The sequence below is a fragment of the Nicotiana sylvestris genome, chromosome 12, assembly GCF_000393655.2.
Source record: "Nicotiana sylvestris chromosome 12, ASM39365v2, whole genome shotgun sequence".
Classification (NCBI taxonomy): Eukaryota; Viridiplantae; Streptophyta; class Magnoliopsida; order Solanales; family Solanaceae; genus Nicotiana; species Nicotiana sylvestris.
In genome coordinates this window covers 24041480-24063626 of record NC_091068.1, presented here as the reverse complement: position 1 = coordinate 24063626, position 22147 = coordinate 24041480, and the positions used below count along the sequence as shown (strand labels likewise).

The following is a 22147-nucleotide window of genomic DNA, read 5'->3' as shown; positions in this document are numbered from 1 at the left end:
CCATGGAAAAGGATTGTTTTAGCTTCGTTCGGAAGTGTCATCAGTGTCAGGTGCACGGTGATCTGATTCATGCACCTCCCACAGAACTGCATCCCATGTCTGCGCCTTGGCCGTTTGTCGCCTGGGGCATGGACGTCATTGGACCAATCGAACCAAAGGCTTCGAATGGACACAGGTTTATACTGGTTGCCATAGACTACTTCACAAAATGGGTAGAGGCTGTCACTCTCAAGTCGGTCACTAAAAAAGCTGTAGTGGATTTTGTACACTCAAATCTTATCTGTCGTTTCGGTATTCCTGCGACTATCATTACAGATAACGCAGCAAACTTGAACAGTCACTTGATGGGAGATGTATGCGAGCAATTCAAAATAACGCATAGGAATTCTACTCCTTATCGGCCAAAGGCCAATGGCGCTGTAGAAGCGGCAAACAAAAACATCAAGAAGATTTTGAGGAAAACGATCCAGAGTTCCCGACAGTGGCATGAGCAGTTACCATTTGCATTATTGGGGTATCGCACTACGGTACGCACATCGGTAGGAGCGACTCCTTATCTTTTGGTTTATGGGACCGAGGCTGTAATACCGGCAGAGGTAGAAATTCCTTCGCTTCGAACCATTGTTGAAGCGGAAATCGAAGACAGTGAGTGGGTCAAGACTCGGTTAGAGCAATTGACTTTGATTGATGAAAAGCGAATGGCCGCGGTTTGTCACGGACAGTTGTACCAACGAAGGATGGCCCGTGCTTACAACAAGAAAGTCCGACCCAGGAATTTCGAAGTAGGTCAGTTGGTACTGAGGCGTATTCTGCCACATCATGAGGAAGCAAAAGGGAAGTTTGCTCCAAATTGGAAATGCCCATACATCATAAGGAAGATATTGCCGAGAGGAGCGTTGTATTTAGGTGATATCGAAGGAAATGACCCCGAAACAGCAGTAAATGCAGATGCAGTCAAGAGATACTACGTCTAAATTATACTCCAGTGGTCCTGACACATTTGAAAATGACGAAGGTTTTATTCCCCACTACTCCCAAACACTACCCAATTCTCTCTACAAGCCTTTGGGCCGCTTACAAAAAAAAAAAAAATTGATTGAGGCCTGAACTACGTTTGACTTGATTCCGAAAAGATACATAGGCAGCCTCTCCCTGAGGTTCAGTCACACCAACAATAACATCCCATTCACCCTGAAATTTAAACCGGGGCACGTCGAGCAGTTTAGAAGTTAGTATCATCTACCTCTCTTTACCAAGCACAAACCTTCAAATCAATTACCAAAGATAGTGGGAAACCAATAAGCGTCACAAATGGAGACCGGCACACTCTGAATTGAGAGAGATAAAATGAGAGAGTCTCGTTGGTGAAAACCTTCGGGCACCGCGAGGCGACGGGAGTAGAGAGACCAAAATGAGAGAGCTTGTTTAGCAAAAACTCACAAAGAGTGCTATCAAGCGATGACAGGAAGAGAAATGAGAGAGGTCAGCCAGCGAAAACCCGCAAATGGCGCTGTTGGCCGAAAAGAATGACTCCACCCCAAAGAGGTCTCGGCAAAGTTCCACCGGTTTGGAATCACAGATCCGTTCTGGTTCAGGGAAATGCAAGTTCATGGAAGGTCAGGCGTCCAGTCCAAAGAGCATGTCATGTCATTTAAAGCCAGCGTTATCTTCCTCAGATAAGTCTTTCTCGTCCCGAAAGGGACATTCCCTTCCTGAAATTTGTTTTCTCCTTTCTTTGTTTCTCTTCAAATCCTTTTTTATGTTTTAACCCCAAGTTCAGGATACACCGGAGAGGGCAGGTGGCAGGTTTGTTTTCATGGAATTCCGTTTCATGAAGGAAAACACCCCGTTTCGTTGGTACGTCTGTCCAAACTTGATAAATCATGATGTTTGATGGCGTTCGAAGTAAAGAGGAAAAAGAGAAATTTCCCCCAGCAAGTCCGCCTTCGGACGAATCCCCACAGAGTCTCTCCTTGTACAATCCTCCCACAAAGTCTCCGCAATATATATTAAAAAAAAAAATCCCCGTTGGAATTTCCCCAACACATCCCCAGCGAGTCCCTTTGTAAAAATTCCCCAACAAGCTTACCCCAACCAAGCCTAGAAAGCCCGCTTCGAAACAATTACCCAGCATGCCCCATTGTACAAAAATCCACACAAAGAATCCACTTTGTAAATATTCCCCCACAGAGCTTTCCTTTTGTACAAATCCCCACAGAATACCTCCAATAAAATCCCCGTTGAGAACCTCCAAGCAAAATGGGACACAAAAAAAAGAGGGAAAGAAAAGAGCCTTACGAGGCAAATCGTCACAGAATCTGGAAATACAAGCCTGAGCAGTCTAAAAGGTTCCGACATATGAATCAAATCAATGGCGGGACTTCGCAACAGAAATGACGACGCAATAAAGCAACCGGGAACGATCAAGGTCACCAAACCGACCGTCATTTCCGAACTAACAATTGTTCTTTATCTGAAAAGTTGAAACAGGTTTAATCCAAGACAACCGTGCAAGAAGCAGGTGTCGCCCAAAGAAGAAGGTACATGGGTACAAGAAATATTTTGGCAATAAGGAATTCACTCGAAAGGTAAGTTTCCACGAAACTCCCTTTTGTCTTTTACTAAAACAAGAAAATTCAAAAAAAGAGGTCAGTTGTTTGTTCTCGAATTTTTTTCCTTTAGTCAGCATTAGGGTTTTAAACCCTAAACTAAACTTTTTTCCATTCAGCCAGCATTAGGGTTTTAAACCCTAAACTGAGCTTTTCCATGCAATCAGCATTAGGGTTTTAAACCCTAAACTGAATTTTTCCTTTAGTCAGCATTAGGGTTTTAAACCCTAAACTGAACTTTTTCCATTCAGCCAGCATTAGGGTTTTAAACCCTAAACTGAGCTTTTCCATGCAATCAGCATTAGGGTTTTAAACCCTAAACTGAATTTTTCCTTTAGTCAGCATTAGGGTTTTAAACCCTAAACTGAACTTTTCCATGTAATCAGCATTAGGGTTTTAAACCCTAAACTGAATTTTTCCTTTTAGCCAGCATTAGGGTTTTAAACCCTAAACTGAGCTTTTCCATGCAATCAGCATTAGGGTTTTAAACCCTAAACTGAATTTTTCCTTTAATCAGCATTAGGGTTTTAAACCCTAAACTGAACTTTTTCCATTCAGCCAGCATTAGGGTTTTAAACCCTAAACTGAGCTTTTCCATGCAATCAGCATTAGGGTTTTAAACCCTAAACTGAACTTTTTTCCATTCAGCCAGCATTAGGGTTTTAAACCCTAAACTGAGCTTTTCCATGCAATCAGCATTAGGGTTTTAAACCCTAAACTGAATTTTTCCTTTAGTCAGCATTAGGGTTTTAAACCCTAAACTGAGCTTTTCCATGCAATCAGCATTAGGGTTTTAAACCCTAAACTGAATTTTTCCTTTAATCAGCATTAGGGTTTTAAACCCTAAACTGAATTTTTCCTTTTAGCCAGCATTAGGGTTTTAAACCCTAAACTGAGCTTTTCCATGCAATCAGCATTAGGGTTTTAAACCCTAAACTGAATTTTTCCTTTAGTCAGCATTAGGGTTTTAAACCCTAAACTGAACATTTTCCATTTAGCCAGCATTAGGGTTTTAAACCCTAAATTGAGCTTTTCCATGCAATCAGCATTAGGGTTTTAAACCCTAAACTGAATTTTTTCTCCATTCAGCCAGCATTAGGGTTTTAAACCCTAAACTGAGCTTTTCCATGCAATCAGCATTAGGGTTTTAAACCCTAAACTGAACTTTTTTCCTTTCAGCCAGCATTAGGGTTTTAAACCCTAAACTGAGCTTTTCCATGCAATCAGCATTAGGGTTTTAAACCCTAAACTGAATTTTTCCTTTAATCAGCATTAGGGTTTTAAACCCTAAACTGAACTTTTTCCATTCAGCCAGCATTAGGGTTTTAAACCCTAAACTGAATTTTTCCTTTAGTCAGCATTAGGGTTTTAAACCCTAAACTGAACTTTTTTTCCATTCAGCCAGCATTAGGGTTTTAAACCCTAAACTGAGCTTTTCCATGCAATCAGCATTAGGGTTTTAAACCCTAAACTGAATTTTTCCTTTAGTCAGCATTAGGGTTTTAAACCCTAAACTGAACTTTTTCCATTCAGCCAGCATTAGGGTTTTAAACCCTAAACTGAGCTTTTCCATGCAATCAGCATTAGGGTTTTAAACCCTAAACTGAATTTTTCCTTTAGTCAGCATTAGGGTTTTAAACCCTAAACTGAACTTTTCCATGTAATCAGCATTAGGGTTTTAAACCCTAAACTGAATTTTTCCTTTTAGCCAGCATTAGGGTTTTAAACCCTAAACTGAGCTTTTCCATGCAATCAGCATTAGGGTTTTAAACCCTAAACTGAATTTTTCCTTTAATCAGCATTAGGGTTTTAAACCCTAAACTGAACTTTTTCCATTCAGCCAGCATTAGGGTTTTAAACCCTAAACTGAGCTTTTCCATGCAATCAGCATTAGGGTTTTAAACCCTAAACTGAACTTTTTTCCATTCAGCCAGCATTAGGGTTTTAAACCCTAAACTGAGCTTTTCCATGCAATCAGCATTAGGGTTTTAAACCCTAAACTGAATTTTTCCTTTAGTCAGCATTAGGGTTTTAAACCCTAAACTGAGCTTTTCCATGCAATCAGCATTAGGGTTTTAAACCCTAAACTGAATTTTTCCTTTAATCAGCATTAGGGTTTTAAACCCTAAACTGAATTTTTCCTTTTAGCCAGCATTAGGGTTTTAAACCCTAAACTGAGCTTTTCCATGCAATCAGCATTAGGGTTTTAAACCCTAAACTGAATTTTTCCTTTAGTCAGCATTAGGGTTTTAAACCCTAAACTGAACATTTTCCATTTAGCCAGCATTAGGGTTTTAAACCCTAAATTGAGCTTTTCCATGCAATCAGCATTAGGGTTTTAAACCCTAAACTGAATTTTTTCTCCATTCAGCCAGCATTAGGGTTTTAAACCCTAAACTGAGCTTTTCCATGCAATCAGCATTAGGGTTTTAAACCCTAAACTGAACTTTTTTCCTTTCAGCCAGCATTAGGGTTTTAAACCCTAAACTGAGCTTTTCCATGCAATCAGCATTAGGGTTTTAAACCCTAAACTGAATTTTTCCTTTAATCAGCATTAGGGTTTTAAACCCTAAACTGAACTTTTTCCATTCAGTCAGCATTAGGGTTTTAAACCCTAAACTGAGCTTTTCTATGCAATCAACATTAGGGTTTTAAACCCTAAACTGAATTTTTTCTTTAATCAGCATTAGGGTTTTAAACCCTAAACTGAACTTTTTCCATTCAGCCAGCATTAGGGTTTAAACCCTAAACTAAGCTTTTCCATGCAATCAGCATTAGGGTTTTAAACCCTAAACTGAATTTTTCCTTTTAGCCAGCATTAGGGTTTTAAACCCTAAACTGAGCTTTTCCATGAAATCAGCATTAGGGTTTTAAACCCTAAACTGAACTTTTTCCATTCAGCCAGCATTAGGGTTTTAAACCCTAAACTGAGCTTTTCCATGCAATCAGTATTAGGGTTTTAAACCCTAAACTAAATTTTTCCTTTTAGCCAGCATTAAGGTTTTAAACCCTAAACTGAGCTTTTCCATGCAATCAGCATTAGGGTTTTAAACCCTAAACTGAATTTTTCCTTTAGTCAGCATTAGGGTTTTAAACCCTAAACTGAACTTTTTTCCATTCAGCCAGCATTAGAGTTTTAAACCCTAAACTGAGCTTTTCCATGCAATCAGCATTAGGGTTTTAAACCCTAAACTGAATTTTTTTCTCCATTCAGCCAGCATTAGGGTTTTAAACCCTAAACTGAGCTTTTCCATGCAAGCAGTATTAGGGTTTTAAACCCTAAACTGAATTTTTCCTTTAGTCAGCATTAGGGTTTTAAACCCTAAACTAAACTTTTTCCATTCAGTCAGCATTAGGGTTTTAAAACCCTGAACTAAACTTTTCCCCAGTTGGTCAGTATTAGAGTTTCAACTCTAGGAACTGAACTTCTCCCCAGCTATTCGGTATTAGGGTTCCAACCCTGAACTGAGCATTTTTATCTTCCTTCATCAATTTTATGAACTTTCTGGCGAATAATTCACGAAATTTTCCTAGTGAAACTGGGGCAGAAAATTTCGCTCGTTTGTTTGTTTTCTCCCGCAGATCTAACCTCGAGCCACACGGATCGAAATGACCCACGAGATTAGTCTCAACTCAGAATCTAAAAAAGAAAAGGACAAAAAGAAGATGTCCCGAGATACCGGAGAAAATGGAAGGCGGATCATTCCAAGATTTGATTAAGGTCCAGAACTCTGCTAGTCACGTCTCCCTGAGTATCCCAGAGGTTAAACAAGCACCTACAACTCGCAAGCATCAAGATTCGGATCGAAGTCTCCAAGCAAAATCAGCTAAGACCCATGATCAAGTCGCAAAAGAATCATAGATAGGGATCTTGTAACTAGCAGTTGACATGCATATAAGTATTTAGTTCAGTTTCAATTTTTCTTTGGTTGTAATAAGGCGGTCAGTAAAGCAGGTAACAACAGCTACAGCAGTAACAGCAAGCATTGCAGTCCCATGGTAGTCCCAGCTACCAAAACTTCCCGAACTACATTGATCTGATTCCTGTTTAGCCCAGGATATGTAGGAAACCTTTGGAGCAAAGGTTCGGTCAAATCTTTCAAAAATGCTTCACACGGAGTAGTCCATAGGCAAAAATCGCTCATATCCGCTCACTTTATCTTTGCACGAAAACCCTTCGTGTTTCCGAACAAAGAGGGGCAGCTGTGAGCACGTGATTTTTGTCTTACGCGACAATCGCTCCAAAAGAAATAAAAAATAATAACAAATGGTCCTGCTGTACAATTTTTGGATTTTATGTGACACTTTGTTAATTGTTTATGATGTTTGCCCATTGCTATTCTATTAAAATAAAATACAAAAAAATGTGTGTGTCAGGCATAATTTGAATCGTAATTCGGTTGTTAAATAGAAAATCATAAAATATGCATTTTTATCCTGATTTGTTGTTTTGTTTAATCTTACCTACTTTTAACATTTTTATATGTGTGTGATAAAAACATTAAACGTTAATTAATGGTTTTAATTTTATTTAATTAGGCTGTGTGTTTTTAGAAAATTGGAAATAAAGAAAAAAAAGGGTTAAAATTTGTTGAAGTTGGGCTGATCCCCATTTCAAATTTAGGGCCCAAATGAGCAGCCCAAGTTACCGGTCCAAACAGCCCACCCCCAGGCCACAAAACGACGTAGTTTGACACCAAAACTACGTCGTTTCAATACCAATCCATCTCAACCATTCAAACCAAACTGATCCAACGGCCAAGATCCTACACCCCGTACCCACTAATAGACCCGACCCGTCTCACCCGGACCGACCCAACCCTTTTTAGTCTAAAACGACACCATCCCCCATCAGCCAAGAGATCCTGACCCTTCATCGCACCACATCCAACGGTTAGGAATCAACCCCTCACTAACTATATAAACCCATAACCTTACCCTGCCCCCCATATCCGAACCCCAGCCTTATGTCACCTTCGTCCTCATCCCCTTCCCCTCCAAAACCCTAGCCGCCCCTGTATTCTTCACCATGAAAGCCGGCGGCATGGACGCCGGTGACCCCACCCTTAACACCATAGAACCCCCTTGCCATCCTGAACATGGATCTGTTAACCACTTAATTCGAATCCCTTCCCACCTTCTCGAATCTTCGTTTGAAGATTCGAGTCGGAACTTGACTTACACCGTTTAACCCCAGTTTCACACCAGACACTCCCCAGACCCCCCTCGTGACCAAACCATGCTTGGTTTGGTCCGAATCTGACCAGGGAAGCATGAATCCCAGATCTAATTTTTGGAACCTTAGGGTTCCTCGTCACTGGTCCGTATTTCGTTTAAACCAAGAGATTAAGGTTTAATGGACCTTAATCGAAGTGTTTCTCATCTGAGAAACACTTCGATTAAAGTCCGTTCAGCCCTAAGAAAGGTCTGTTCGAATCCAAGCTAAGGTTTTGATTTTTCGGGACTTAAGGTGAGTTTTGCTTTCTTTTCTTTATTCTTTTAGTCCATATGTTGTTTAAAAGGGTGTTCATGTTTTTGTGAAATTTGTGTTTCGATTTTTACCAACTGTGTCCTGTCTACTTTGCCTGAACCTCGGTGTTTTGAGTCCTTCTGCTACTTGTTCTGATAATGTGTATGTACGTATGTGTTGTGCAATTAGCTGAATTTCAAATTTGAACTAATTAACTGATTCCTCGAGTACAATTCTGCTTAGTCAGTACAATTCAAATCAGGTGTTCGATACTGTTAAATGTCTGATTTTGGCTACGATTGTACATGTTATGATTAATATAGTCGAGTCGACATGTGTAGTCAATTAGTTTCAGCTGCCTGAACAATAACAAATCGATTTACTTTTGATAAGCATGGCCTGAATCATTTAGGAACTGAGTTTAGTGCTTATAATTGTTAATTTGAATCAGAAATGTAAAAATCAATGTTCTGTTTAGTCACAGTTCTGAAATTGGAGGGCATGTGCACTTGTGCACAACATGTGCATTTGTGCACAGCCTGTGCCCTGCCTAAGTGCTTTTTGAATTAAATAGTTTGACAGCATATGCTGTCAGACTACATCATGCTGCCCATATTCTGCTTTAAGTTTCAGAAATAATAAACATTACTAAAAAGTTAAGCCTGCCAAGGGAATATCATGGGGTTGTGCTCTTATTTAAATAGTGAGTGGAAACTGAAAGGGAGTAGCACATGGGAGGGTGTTCTGATGGTCTAAACAGGTTGTTAAAGGGTTGATTTGAGGCTGATAAAAGGGGGACACATATGGAGGGATAGACACACACACAGACAGACAAAAAGAACAGGGTGAATTGAGAGGGAACATTTTTTAGGAGAGTTGAGTTCTGAAAAACAGAAAACTGGAAAAGAATTCTTTTGGATAGCCAAAAATAGATTCCAAGACTGAAATTGGACATTGGATTTTGAAAAGAAATAGATAGTAAGAGGAATAAAAATACAGAAATCAGAAACTGGTTTTCTTCTTGCTTTTGTTCAATTCTTAGCCTGCTCAGCCTATTCAGTCGGTTTTCTTTTCTTTCAAGTATCAGCTAAAGTGTGTCGGTTTGGTTTGCCTTGGTTGATTCCCTTGGAATTGGATTGTCTGGATTTCTGTTTCCTACTGCATTGTCTGCTGCTGCCTTTCTGCCATTTTTATCGGTTCTAACTGTATCCTGCACTGGGAGCTGTCCTATTTGTACCTGCTGTTACTGCTGCTGTTTGGTGTTGCGTCTATTGTCCTACTGACCCCTTGCTTCTTCTGTTGTATCCAATATCCAGGTACATACTAAGACTTTGCATCTGATGTAACAATGAAAGCATGAAATCAAAGATATGCAGGAGTTTAATCATTCGTTTGCTGCAGTTACAGTTTTTTACGAATGTTATTAAGATCTATGTAATTTGTTTAGTTTGTAATTCAATAAAGAAACACGTTAGGTAGCCTTGTACTTAATCGCAGCTTAGTCCGTCCTAAATTGTGATTTCGTTTGCTTAATGGGTTGTCTAATGAGGAATGTATGAGTGTTTTAACACACAGATAATTAGGTAACTTTTCAACTAATATTCTGCATGTATAGAAAAGAATGCTTTAAGCTTGCCAGATATGATATTTAGTTTTATTGAATCTTTGTAGATAGTTCACAGGATCATGTTCAAACTCTATTAGTAGTAGTTTCCGATAAGTTAATTCCACTGATTTGGTTTAAATAAGCGAGTTTCAAACTCGGATCTGAAGAACATTTATCATAAGCTTTTAACAGTTCTATTAATCTACTGATTTGGTTTAATTTCCCCTGACAATTTAACAACATGCTCATCCATGAAATAAGGCACAAAATAACTCACGCCTCATAAAATCAGATAATCAAGTAAGGATCTGAAGCTGGCCAAGCATGTAATTAGCACATAATCCTCTTTCTTTCATTTTATTAGAGACAAATGTAATAGAAATGTAGACGCTTTAGGATATCCTTTCTAAAATGAGACGAGCCTCGACAAACAAAAATGCACAAGCTGCGGGGCCCTCTAAATGTATATATTAAAATACTTAGAATTCGGGACAGGCCGTTTAGCGAATTTTACGGCCTTCCCAAAATAACAATACGCTAGTTGCTTTAGGCGCACCTTTAATAATTTAACCTTCTTAAACACGGGTGCACATTGATGTGACCCAAATCCGAATCTCAACGGAGTCAAAATGTGTCGACGACCACGGGTGCATTGATTGTGACGTGGTTCGAGATGCATTTTCACGACGTTGCAATTCTATAAAAATAAATGATAATAATAAAAGCGGTTTAAACTTAATAAAAGCACATAAGTCACAACATGTATTTAAATCAGATATTTAGCCATTATAACAATTTAAGCGACCGTGCTAGAACCACGGGATTCGAGGGTGCCTAACACCTTCCCTCGGGTCAACAAAATTCCTTACTTAGAATTTCTGGTTCGCAGACTTCATTTGGAAAAGTCGAAAATTTCCTCGATTTGGGATTCAAGATAAACTGGTGACTTGGGACACCAAAAGCCAAACCTTTCCCAAGTGGCGACTCTGAATTAAATAAATAATCCCATTTCGAATATTGTCACTTAAATTGGAAAAACTCCCTCGCGCATTTAATCCTTCGGGGCGGGCGCGCAAAAAGGAGGTGTGACAATTAATATTAAAAATATCATGTAAAATGCCATATTGATGCTCTTTTGATCTATTTTCGAGTTTTCACATGCTATATATAAATAGAATGTAAAATGCCACGTGAATGCTACTTGGAACTGCACGAGGTTTTAGATAAAAAAAAATATTACTATAATTTAAGGGACTAACAGAAACGTGAATAATTTGGGGGGTCTTTAGGATAGTAATTCAGTCTAATATAATAAAGAAATATAAAGAACGTTTAAATAATTTGTGTCTAATAGGAAACAATTAGGTGTTTAATAGACATATTTAGAATATTGATTAGGTGTAATGGTGTTAGATAGGAAATAGCTTCAGTTTGAAGTTCAAATGAAATTTATGATAACTTTAAGGGGTTGCATATATTTTACCTTGGGTTAATATTAATACAATATACTTGTAGTCATCATATCAAAGTCCAACATCAACATCATTAATATTATCGCAAGTCAATTAATGTAAGTAGCCATTTAGTCGATGAAAATCGATAGAATATTTATAACTTCAAAATCTTGAGTTTGTCACTAGTTTGTATTTATTTGGTTAGAAAACCAATTCATATACCAACATATAACAACCTTACAAAATAAAAAAAGTAAGTCAAGATACACACTTATCCCCGTAGAAATTCATTTCAAAAATTAACTCAGAGTGTATTTGGTATGAATGGACATATTCTTTAATTTAGGGTGTGTTGGCTTAAATATTTCCTCATGAACTCATTTACGTTTAACGCATAAACTCTTTTTCAATATTTCTTACCTTATCTCTCACACCCACCAAACCCCACTCACCATCCCAATCACCTAACCCCATGCTCACCCTAACCCCCTCTCCCCGCCCAACCACCTACCCCCAACCCCCATTCCCTACCCACCCAACTCCGCACCCCCAGCCCCACTCCCTTCTCGACCCCCCTTTTGCCACCCATACTCACTCCCGTAGTGTTTGCCTAAATTATGCTCCATGTGTTTCAATTTATGTGAACACATTTTATTGGACACGAAGTTTAAGAAAAAAGATACGTAGTAAGAATTTTGAACTTGTGATGTAAAATGAGGTACAAATACTTTTTGTCGTTATAAATCATTGCATAAAGGTAAATTATTTCTAAATAAGGAAATGGGTCATTCCCTTTTGGCATGGACTAAAAAAAATAAATTCACATAAATTGAAACAAAGGGAGTATATTTTTTAAAATAATATTTTCTTCTCACTAATTAAACACTAGAAAATATTTTTCGAAATTTTTTCACTCACCTACAAAATATAAAAAAAAAAATAAGTAATAAAACTACTCATTTTCCTAGGTAAATATTTTCAAAGAATATTTTTGTTTCGTAGCAAACACACCCTTAATATGTAGCTTAAAGGAGTATGAAATGATAAACAAATGTGAAGGTAAGAAAAAACAAAAGAGAAACAGTAAGAACAAATGATTCGTCGAAACGCGTTGATTGGTAGTCTTACGTAATTCTCAATACGTCAGCAAAACAAATTCCAAAAGTTTGGCAATTGAATTATTGTACCCTGTTCCTGTTTAGAAAGGAAAAAAAGGGAAAAAAGTAAGAAAGAAAAAGCTACATTATTGTAACCCTGTTCATTGAAGGAATGTTACTTTTGATAAAGAAACATAAAGAAGTATTCTTAGCTTGGAAGGAAATAAATTTGACTAGGGATTGACTATATGCTCTCCTCTCTCTCTATATATGTTCAAACAAAAGTTGGTAGTTTGTGTCACTACTAGTTAGTGTAGTTGAAAGATCAGAGGGTTTTGAGGCAAAGAGTATAAGTGAGGAGTTTTTGCATAGCAAGTAAGTCTCTTCTAATTCCCCCATCTCATCTTGTTAATACTTTTGATTCACTTCCTATTACGCTTAGTATCTTGCTGTGATTGATGCTTGTTGCTACTGCTTTCTTCCGTCTATTTTCTGGCTCTTAGTTTGCTATTATTATCTTTTTTGGCCCTTGATGTTGATATTGCTTGTTTCTACAATTTATTTTCATGTTTCATGAGCCGAACCACTCTACCCTCCCGTGAAAGTGTAAGGTCTACGTGCACATCATACTTCTCAGACCCCATTTGTGGGGCTTCATTGGGTCTATTGTTGTCTCATCCGGTATTCGGATCGGTGTTAGACTAAATCCGGATTGGATCTATTGTTGTCTCATCCGGTGTTTGGTGTTAAACTAAATCCGGATTAGTAGGTGTAACCCAGACCCTGCTTGTGGGGCTTCACTGGGTTTATTGTTGTCTCATCCGGTGTTCGGGTATCAGCAGCATTGGGATTAGACTAAATCCGGTTTCACAACAGGAAGTCCCAAATTAGGTTAAAACACTTCCTAACAAAGGCAACTCTATACTTTGGGCCAAACTGAGACCTCTTGTACTACTCCACAACCCTTGTTGGTTTTTGTGTTGTTTATGTGTTTAAAGCATCTTATATAATGTTTGGCTTCAATGTTTACCTCATTTTAGTCTCAACTGTTTCTTGGAGCTTTCTTTTTTTTGAAGTTTGAGTTATTTGAATCTTTCCATGGTTTTGTGAGCCGATCATGGGCAGAGGCAGACCCATGATTTTTGTGCGATGGGGCACAATATTCTGCTCAACCAGTGCCTACTAAAGGATGTAGTGTTCATGGTGCCAAGTACTTTAAATTAACCATTTTCTAGGTATATATATATATATATATATATATATATATATATATATAGGATTTCTTCCGAAGCTTACTGGTTTCCATCTCATTTTAATGTTTTAGTTAGCTATTCATTGATCATTGTCTACGAAGCAAATGTGAGCACCAGACTATGATGCTAGCTATGCAAAAAGCAGTATGAAAGACCAGACGAGCGTAAAAGCAGTAGAAATCGTTGGTTAATATGATAAGGTAAGTTAGTAATTTGCTACACTGAAGAAAGTAAAAAACCCCATTTAGGATTTAGCTAGATGATTGATTGACTGAAATTGACCAAAAATTGAGGTTTATTTCTTCATAATATTTCTCCTAATTTCAACCTTGGATTGTTCTGACTTGATTGTGTTTCTGTATGTCAGTTCTTTCAGTAGGAAGTGTTGACTGTTAATATTAGGAGAACAAGTAGTTACACGTTTCATAGATAGGAATATGATCAAGAAGAGGCTTGGAAAGTATTAGTCATCAGTTTAATTCTTTTAGGAGGTTTTTCTTTACCATCGACTGTGTCTTTTAAGTTTTTATGCAACTGATGCATAATCTAGTCGTAGCTTGCTGTATTCCTTTTAAATACTTAGTCTTAGATTTGCATAACTTTTGGCTCTTTCTTTACCAAGTAATTTTTAGCTCTTCTTTTAGCTAGCAACTCTTTTACCTTAATCTTGTTATTTTATTTTTATTATACTAGTATTCTTACTTGTATTACACATGTATGTGACTTCAGAGGGTAATCTGGTGGTGATTAGTATTTGACAGTTGAACTGCACTTGGAATTTGGCTATATGGGAAAGACAATTCAGGTTTTTGGATTCCCTTATCTTCTGTCTGCCGAAGCGGTCAAGAAATTCTTAGAGAATCATACAGGAAATGGAACTGTCTATGCTGTGGAGGTTAAACAGTCCAAAGGTGGACGTAGAGCATTCGCCATAGTTCAATTTGCCAACAACAAAAGCGCAGAATTTATCATCGATTTGGCTAGTAAGCGGTTGTATTATGGAACTTCTTATTTGAAGGCTTGGGAAATGAAAACTGATATTGTCCAACCGCGGACATATGTGCAACACATGGATGGCGTAACTCTGAATTTTGGATGTCTGATATCAGACAAGAAGTTTGCAGTGTTGGGAAGTAAAGGTGTTTCAGTTAAATTTGGCATTGGATTGAAGAAAATTTACTTCTTTTTATCTCATGCTTCAGCTGATTATAAACTTCAGCTTTCATATGAAAATATATGGCAAGTTGTCCTTCATCGTCCATATGGTCAAAATGCTCAGTTTCTCCTCCTACAGGTTTTTGAATTATTCCAAACCTTTTTTGCTATGCTTTTCATCCTTCTCCATGTGCTAGTCTTTGTGAATATTTGTGACTATTTGATTGTTGGTTGAATAGTACACAGTTCTCATGTATTGAGTGTCTTATTGTTTGTTGATCCGCTTCTTTTGAGGCAAAATCATTTCTGTATATCTGTTATGCATGCAAAAGTTAGACGCACACCAGCTTTGCACCTGTCAATTGTTTGTGTAATACTGGAAAAGGATATATAGTGTGTCAACTTTCCGGCCGATGATGATAAGAACCTGTTCTGAGATGGCTCTATATTATTTGCAATCTGTGTTTTCCTATGTGGTTCAATAAACTATCTCTGCAGCCTCTTGATTTGCTTTACAAAAGGCCCTAGTCACTAAATGTATCCTTGTAGCTTCTTGACTTCCTTTGCTCAAAAGGCCGTAGTCACCAAAAGCCAAAAATAGAATGGCTTTCATTGGTTAATGAATAATGATAGAATATATGCTAAAGATTGGCTTCAGAGACAAGATCTAGACTGTAACAAGGTTCTTTATCCCAAAGAAAAAAGAACTCACAAGATTTTATGATACAGCAAGAATTTGCAGCTATTTCGTGAGCTTTGAAATTGTGCTATTTAGAGTCTGAAAGTGTAGGAAATTGATATTGTTGCAATGGGGAAAACTGGGCCAAATACACAGATAGCCACTCGGAGTTGGTATGAAATGTCAGTTAGACACTAAAAGTTTACTAGTGTCCAGATAGACACTTCAACTCGATAAGAATGCGACACGTGAGCACTTGGGTCATAAGACCTAGTGGGTGAGTTGCGATCATGGTCGGCGAGTAAATTTCTCCATTCTCTCCAGGTTCCCCACCAGCCACTACCAACTCAATCTCTCTCCCTTTTCCAGCTTCCCTATATTGCAATGTGGCAACCCATTTATATCTTGCCTATTGTTAGTTTCCTCGGTTAATTTCTTTCTCATTTGTTGACAAACTAGAAGAACAACATGGAAACTGTTAGGAAATGAACCTTTGGCGTTAATCCAACCCCAAAAGCAAGCTTGTGAGTTGAGATTGCTCAAAGACTGTGTAAGGAAATTAATTACCTCATCCCATAACGATGTGCGACTCTAACACCCCCGTTCTCCTCTCACGCCCAAGATTGGATATTTGGACCGTGGACAATATTGAGAAACAAGAAAGAAGAGAAGAGGGCGGGGAATAGTTCACTTGATTATTCCCTCAAGCCATTGGGGTTTAAAATGACCTTTACAAGAATTACAAATAAGGAAAGAAAATAAAAGGCAGCAACACCTGGGAGAATTAGACAACAACAACAACCCAACAATAATCCCACTAATGGAGTCTGGGGAGGATAGAGTGTACGTAGACCTTTCCCCTATCTCGAGGGTAGAGAGGCTGTTTCCGGGAAACCTGGGAGAATTAGACATACCTCTAAAGCTCAATTCCAGTATAAAAACACCAATATAGGACTCTAAATTGGTTTAGAATTGCTAAATTTCTGCTCCAAAATGGCTCCTTTGTTCATTCAATAATTGATGATTTCTGTAAACTTAACATCAAGATAGTTCTTCTTTTCCTCCTTTATCCTCTCTTTGCTCGCTAATCAGGATTTTATGATGAGTTAAAATATATTGCTATTTTTTTTGGGCAAAGTTTGGCATCTTTAAAATTGTAATTTATTTATTTATTTTAGTGCCCTTTTTTCAGTTTATGAGTCAACCTTTACCGTTTCAGCTATAGTGCCCTTTTTTCAGTTTATGAGTCAACCTTTACCGTTTCAGCTATTCTTTTTGGGATATTTGCTAGGTGAGACATTCTAATAGTGTTATTTACATTGTCCTTTTTCATTTGTCAGTGATTTTTGCTTTGACTACGGCTCAAACATCTATTTTGAAGTACTGCATTGCTTCTAATAGTCTTTTAACAAGCATGAATATTTATCATGTGAAATAGACTGGAAAATTACTAGGTGCAAAAGTGTGTTTCATAGACTAGAGCCATTTGGATAGCCCTTTTAGTTCAATTATATTTTTGTGCTTAGTTTTTATTAAAGAAGAAAACTCGAAAGATGATTAGTGAACATTGACAGTTTCTTTTTACCAACTAAATTTCTTCACGAGTATAGTTGCATCAGTTAATATATCGCTTTATATAATTGAAATATGGTAGATCTGTAGTCTACTTTACTGATTTACCATGAGATTTATTATCGATTTATTCATTCGATTTCTGTGATTTAGTTATTTGGTGCTCCTCGGATCTATAAGAGACTTGAAGGCTCCTGTTATAGCTTCTTTAAGGAAACTCCTGATGATCAGTGGGTAAGGACAACAGATTTCACTACATCTTGGATAGGGCTATCTTCTAGCTTATGTTTGGAGTTTCGTAATGGTGGTCGACTTCCAAATTTCAGCGAAAGTTTTTTTTACTATAAAGAAAGTGTGAGCCAAGTTATTTTACAGACTGGTTTCACCTTTTCATTCTCTCAAAATTTGGCTCTGGTTCCCATTGTCCACCTTCCTGAAGGTGTTGAGTTGCCCTACAAGATATTGTTTAAAATTAGTTCCTTGATACAACATGGATGCTTTCCTGGACTAGCATTAAATTTTAACTTTTTCCAATTAGTTGACCCTCGAAGGAGAAATATTGCATGCATTGAACACGCCTTGGAGAAACTGTACTATTTAAAGGAGTGTTGTTATGATCCAGTGAGGTGGCTAACTGAGCAGTATGATGAGTACCTCAACCGCAGACAACTTCCAAAATCTCCGTCCATCACTTTAGATGATGGATTGGTGTATGTAAGAAGGGTCCTAGTAACACCATGCAAAGTTTATTTTTGTGGTCCAGAGGTTAATGTATCGAATCGGGTTCTGCGCAATTATTCTGAAGACATAGATAACTTTCTTCGAGTTTCTTTTGTTGATGAGGAGTGGGAGAAAATACATTCTACAGATTTATTAACAAGAGCTAGTAGTGGAAATGGTATCAGGACAGACATCTATGAGAGGATCCTATCAACTCTTCGGAATGGCTTTATAATTGGTGATAAAAGATTTGAATTTCTTGCATTTTCATCGAGCCAGTTGCGGGATAATTCAGTGTGGATGTTTGCATCAAGACCTGGCCTTACTGCAAATGATATAAGAACATGGATGGGTGATTTTCAGCAAATCAGGAATGTCGCAAAATATGCTGCCAGACTTGGCCAATCTTTTGGTTCCTCCAGAGAAACTTTGAGTGTCGGTAGGCATGAGGCTGAAGTTATTCCTGATGTAGTTTGTTCGCTTCATGGAACCAACTACATCTTTTCTGATGGAATTGGAAAAATATCTGCTGACTTTGCTCGTAGAGTTGCCATAAAATGTGGCCTTCAGTATACTCCATCTTCTTTTCAGATTCGTTATGGTGGATATAAAGGTGTTGTGGCTGTTGATCCATATTCATCAATGAAGTTATCTTTGAGAAAGAGCATGTTGAAATATGAATCAAACAACATAAAGTTAGATGTCCTGGGATGGAGCAAATATCAGCCTTGTTATCTTAATCGTCAACTGGTTACTCTCTTGTCTACACTTGGGGTGAAAGATGATGTTTTCGAACAGAAGCAAAATGAAGCGGTAGAGCAGCTTGATGCTATCTTGCATGATTCTTTGAAGGCACAGGAAGCTTTAGAATTGATGTCTCCTGGAGAGAACACTAATATTCTCAAGGAGATGCTAAATTGTGGTTATATGCCTGATGCTGAGCCGTTTCTTTCAATGATGCTGCAAACTTTCCGGGCTTCAAAGTTGCTCGATTTGCGGACTCGATCAAGAATATTTATTCCAAATGGAAGAGCGATGATGGGATGCTTGGATGAATCCAGAACCCTGGAATATGGTCAGGTGTTTGTTCAGTTTACTGGTACTGGACGTAGACAGTTTTATGAGGAATCACATCCTTTTAATGACAGTGGATCCACCAACTGTAATTTCATTCTCGAGGGAAATGTGGTCGTTGCAAAAAATCCATGCTTGCATCCTGGTGATATTCGTGTTTTAAGGGCTGTTGATGTTCCAGCTTTGCACCACATGGTAGATTGTGTTGTATTTCCCCAGAAAGGAAAAAGGTAAAACATTACTTTGGAAACCTATTATATCTGTTTGATTTCCATGTAATCTTATAGAGGGATTTACCATTTCTTGCCTAGTCTTACTAACTATCAAAACGTGTTATTTCTTTTAGTGAGTGAATTTAGAAAAACTTTACAGAAATTGCAACTAGTCTTGTCGTACCATGTTGAATTCTTGATTAGAATCATAACTGGAATTCAAGTTCTACCGAGTCTTTGACCATGTAATGTTTGGTCACTCTTGCATGAAAGCGCGGTTGTTGGCATAGATGTTTGGCCAACAACTATGAAAATCAATTCCTGGAAGAAGCTTATATTAGGAATCTATATAGTCATGAAATTTCATTCTGGAAACAAGCATATACTCAAAATTTGTGTAGCTTGACATGACCATTATGAAGTAGCTTACATTGTGTTTGCATTGAAAAGAAAGTGGAATTTCTATTGATTTAGAGTAGTATTTACTTATGGCCTCGTTCTTACATATTGGCATATCTAAGGGGGGTTCCTCGGTTCACGTGAACCCACGCTCTCCTCCTTAGATCATGTATAGTAATGTTATTTTTTTCAAAAAGACTTAAATATATGTGTGTACCCAAGCTCAAAGTATCACATGATGTGATAGTTATTGGGTGCACCTCTCTAAGTGATATTGGGGATTCAAATCTTGTGTCTCTTGTTATTTTTTCGTTTCTTTTTCTAGAATTGGGCCCACCCACGAGTATGTGCATGCCTGGTGTCATTTCTTGTGTTTTAATTAAGTACTTTTTTCTTTTTCTTTCTTTCTTTGTTTGGTTTATTCTTCAAAATTTCGAACTCTTGACACATTGAAATCTCTACTATCCTTTAGTTACCATAAAATTTTATAATTAAACCAAATGTGTATAGTGAAGCTAGTTGCAGTGGATGATGTAGCATATAGTTAATGGGTTCAACTGATCCCAACATTTCTGCCACAAAGTGTGTGTGTGTATATATAAATATATATTTGTGTGTGTTACTATTAAAAAAATATAATTTGAACCTAATAATTTCAAAAGCGTAATGGGTACAACAGTAAGAACCTAAAGGCCTGAACCATCAAAATTAATATCTTGGATCAACCTCTTGTTCTTACACTGTATGTTTGGCATGACTGAAAAGTTCTATCAAATAAACTAGCTTCCATCCTTATAAGAACTGTTTTTATCTTTTTTTTCATGGCATTGTTTCTCAGTGTTTAAACTTTGATGACAGACCTCATCCAAATGAATGTTCTGGAAGTGATTTGGATGGGGATATCTATTTTGTTTGTTGGGATCCAGACCTGATTCCGCCAAGGCAAGTCCAGCCGATGGATTATACTCCAGCACCCAGCACACAGTTGGATCATGATGTCACAATTGAGGTACCCCTGGTTTCAAACAACTAAGTTTTACTTACATAATTTAGCATGCTTCTGATGTATTCAACCTCTCTTACCTTATAGATGTGTATATGTAATTAAAATTGCCCACTCTCTGCTTACTGCAGGAAGTTCAAGAGTACTTCACCAACTATATTGTGAATGACAGTTTGGGAATCATAGCGAATGCGCATGTTGTATTTGCAGACAGAGAACCTGATATGGCCATGAGTGATCCGTGCAAACAACTCGCTCAGCTCTTTTCAATTGCAGTTGACTTTCCAAAGACTGGTGTTCCTGCTGAAATACCATCTCAGTTGCGCCCTAAAGAATACCCCGACTTCATGGAAAAGCCAGACAAGCCAACCTATCACTCGGAAAAAGTTATTGGAAAACTTTTCCAGAAAGTGAAGGACAAAACACCTCAGGCTAGCTCTATCGCGACCTTCACAATGGATGTTGCCAGGAAATCATATGATGGTGATATGATAGTCAATGGATTCGAAGATTACATTGACGAAGCTTTTTACTACAAAAGTGAATACGACAACAAGCTTGGTAATTTAATGGACTACTACGGCGTAAAAACTGAGGCTGAAATACTTAGTGGTGGCATCATGAAAGCATCAAAAACTTTTGACCGCAGAAAAGATGCAGAGGCCATTGGTATTGCTGTGAGGTCTTTGAGGAAAGAAGCAAGGACCTGGTTCAAGAAGCGTAGTGATATAGATGACATGTTAGCAAAGGCTTCGGCTTGGTACCACGTTACATATCATCATACATATTGGGGTCTCTACAATGAGGGGTTGAAAAGAGATCATTTCATTAGCTTTCCCTGGTGTGTTTATGACCAGCTGATCCAGATTAAGAAGGCGAAAGCACGTAAAAAGCCGGTTCTCCATTTATCTTCTCTCGGGAATCAACTGAGTCGCAAATTAGTGTTGATATGATAGCATTAAGCCAATCTATATAATGTAAAAAGGGTGTGATCATAAGAGAACTGCTACGCGTTGTTAACAATCTTGTCTATTAAACCGCTGACATTTATGCAGCTCTCTTTAATAACAGTTGTATAGCTTAGTAGTATTTAGCATGCGATTGAAGTTGTTTTATCTCTCTTCTCGACATGGTTCATGTTATGCTTTATGTATTACGCTTAACCACAAGTGATTTCTTGATATCCATAATGCGTTAGAAACTATTGAAATTGTGTAGGACAGGACTGAAGGAAAAAGGTAAAACATGACTTTGGGAACCTATTATAACTGTTTGATTTCCATGTAATCATGTAGAGGGATTTACCATTTATTGCCTGGTATTTCTTTTGGCGAAAAACTTTAGAGGAAGTGCAACTAGTCTGGTCCTACCATGTCGAACTGTTTCTATCTTTTTTTCATGGCATTGTTACTCAGTGTTAAACTTCGATGACAGACCTCATCCAAATGAATGTTGTGGGAGTGATTTGGATGGGGATATCTACTTTGTTTGTTGGGATGCAGACCTGATTCCGCCAAGGCAAGTCCAGCCGATGGATTTGTTATGTCGAGGAAGAGGCAAACCCAAAAATAAAGAAGATAAAGAACACCAAATTTTAACGTGGAAAATCCTTGAAATCGAAGGTAAAAATCACGAGATCATAAAGATCCAAAAAACTCCACTATAACAATAAGAGGGTTACAAAAATTCTCCAAATTGGCTACACAACAAGTGCCAAACACAGCAACAAGAGCAACAACTAATCAATTGAAGAAAGAGTATAATCCACAAAATGAAGCTGCTATTCGAGGCTGGAAATCATATGCTATGAGACTCCAAATCCGATCTTCACCGTTCAAATCCAA

At 37.9% G+C, this 22147-nt stretch overlaps 1 protein-coding gene across 4 annotated transcripts; it reads left to right on the top strand.

Moving 5' to 3' along the window:
• Positions 1-12363: 12363 nt before the first annotated feature.
• LOC104230071 (probable RNA-dependent RNA polymerase 1) lies at positions 12364-21418 on the top strand. Of its 4 annotated transcripts, XM_009782807.2 has the most exons (6): positions 12364-12611; positions 13561-13689; positions 14219-14783; positions 17049-18919; positions 20159-20309; positions 20435-21418. In XM_009782807.2, exons 3-6 carry the CDS (start codon positions 14277-14279, stop codon positions 21254-21256), a joined length of 3351 nt encoding a protein of 1116 aa, XP_009781109.1. In that variant the 5' UTR covers positions 12364-12611; positions 13561-13689; positions 14219-14276; the 3' UTR covers positions 21257-21418. The 4 variants fall into 4 exon arrangements, with proteins under 4 accessions (XP_009781109.1, XP_070021311.1, XP_009781107.1 ...); XM_070165210.1 differs by lacking the exon at positions 13561-13689 and having other exon boundaries at positions 14241-14783; XM_009782805.2 differs by lacking the exon at positions 13561-13689 and having other exon boundaries at positions 12365-12611.
• The last annotated feature ends 729 nt before the right edge of the window (positions 21419-22147 follow it).

Bases quoted from the DNA above. Each gene is read 5' to 3' on its own strand.
- LOC104230071 (XM_070165210.1), top strand. From the start codon at position 14,277: ATGGGAAAGACAATTCAGGTTTTTGGATTCCCTTATCTTCTGTCTGCC. The intron at 14,784-17,048 runs GTTTTTGAATTA...TCTGTGATTTAG, and splicing joins CTCAGTTTCTCCTCCTACAG to TTATTTGGTGCTCCTCGGAT. The intron at 20,310-20,434 runs GTACCCCTGGTT...TGCTTACTGCAG, and splicing joins ATCATGATGTCACAATTGAG to GAAGTTCAAGAGTACTTCAC.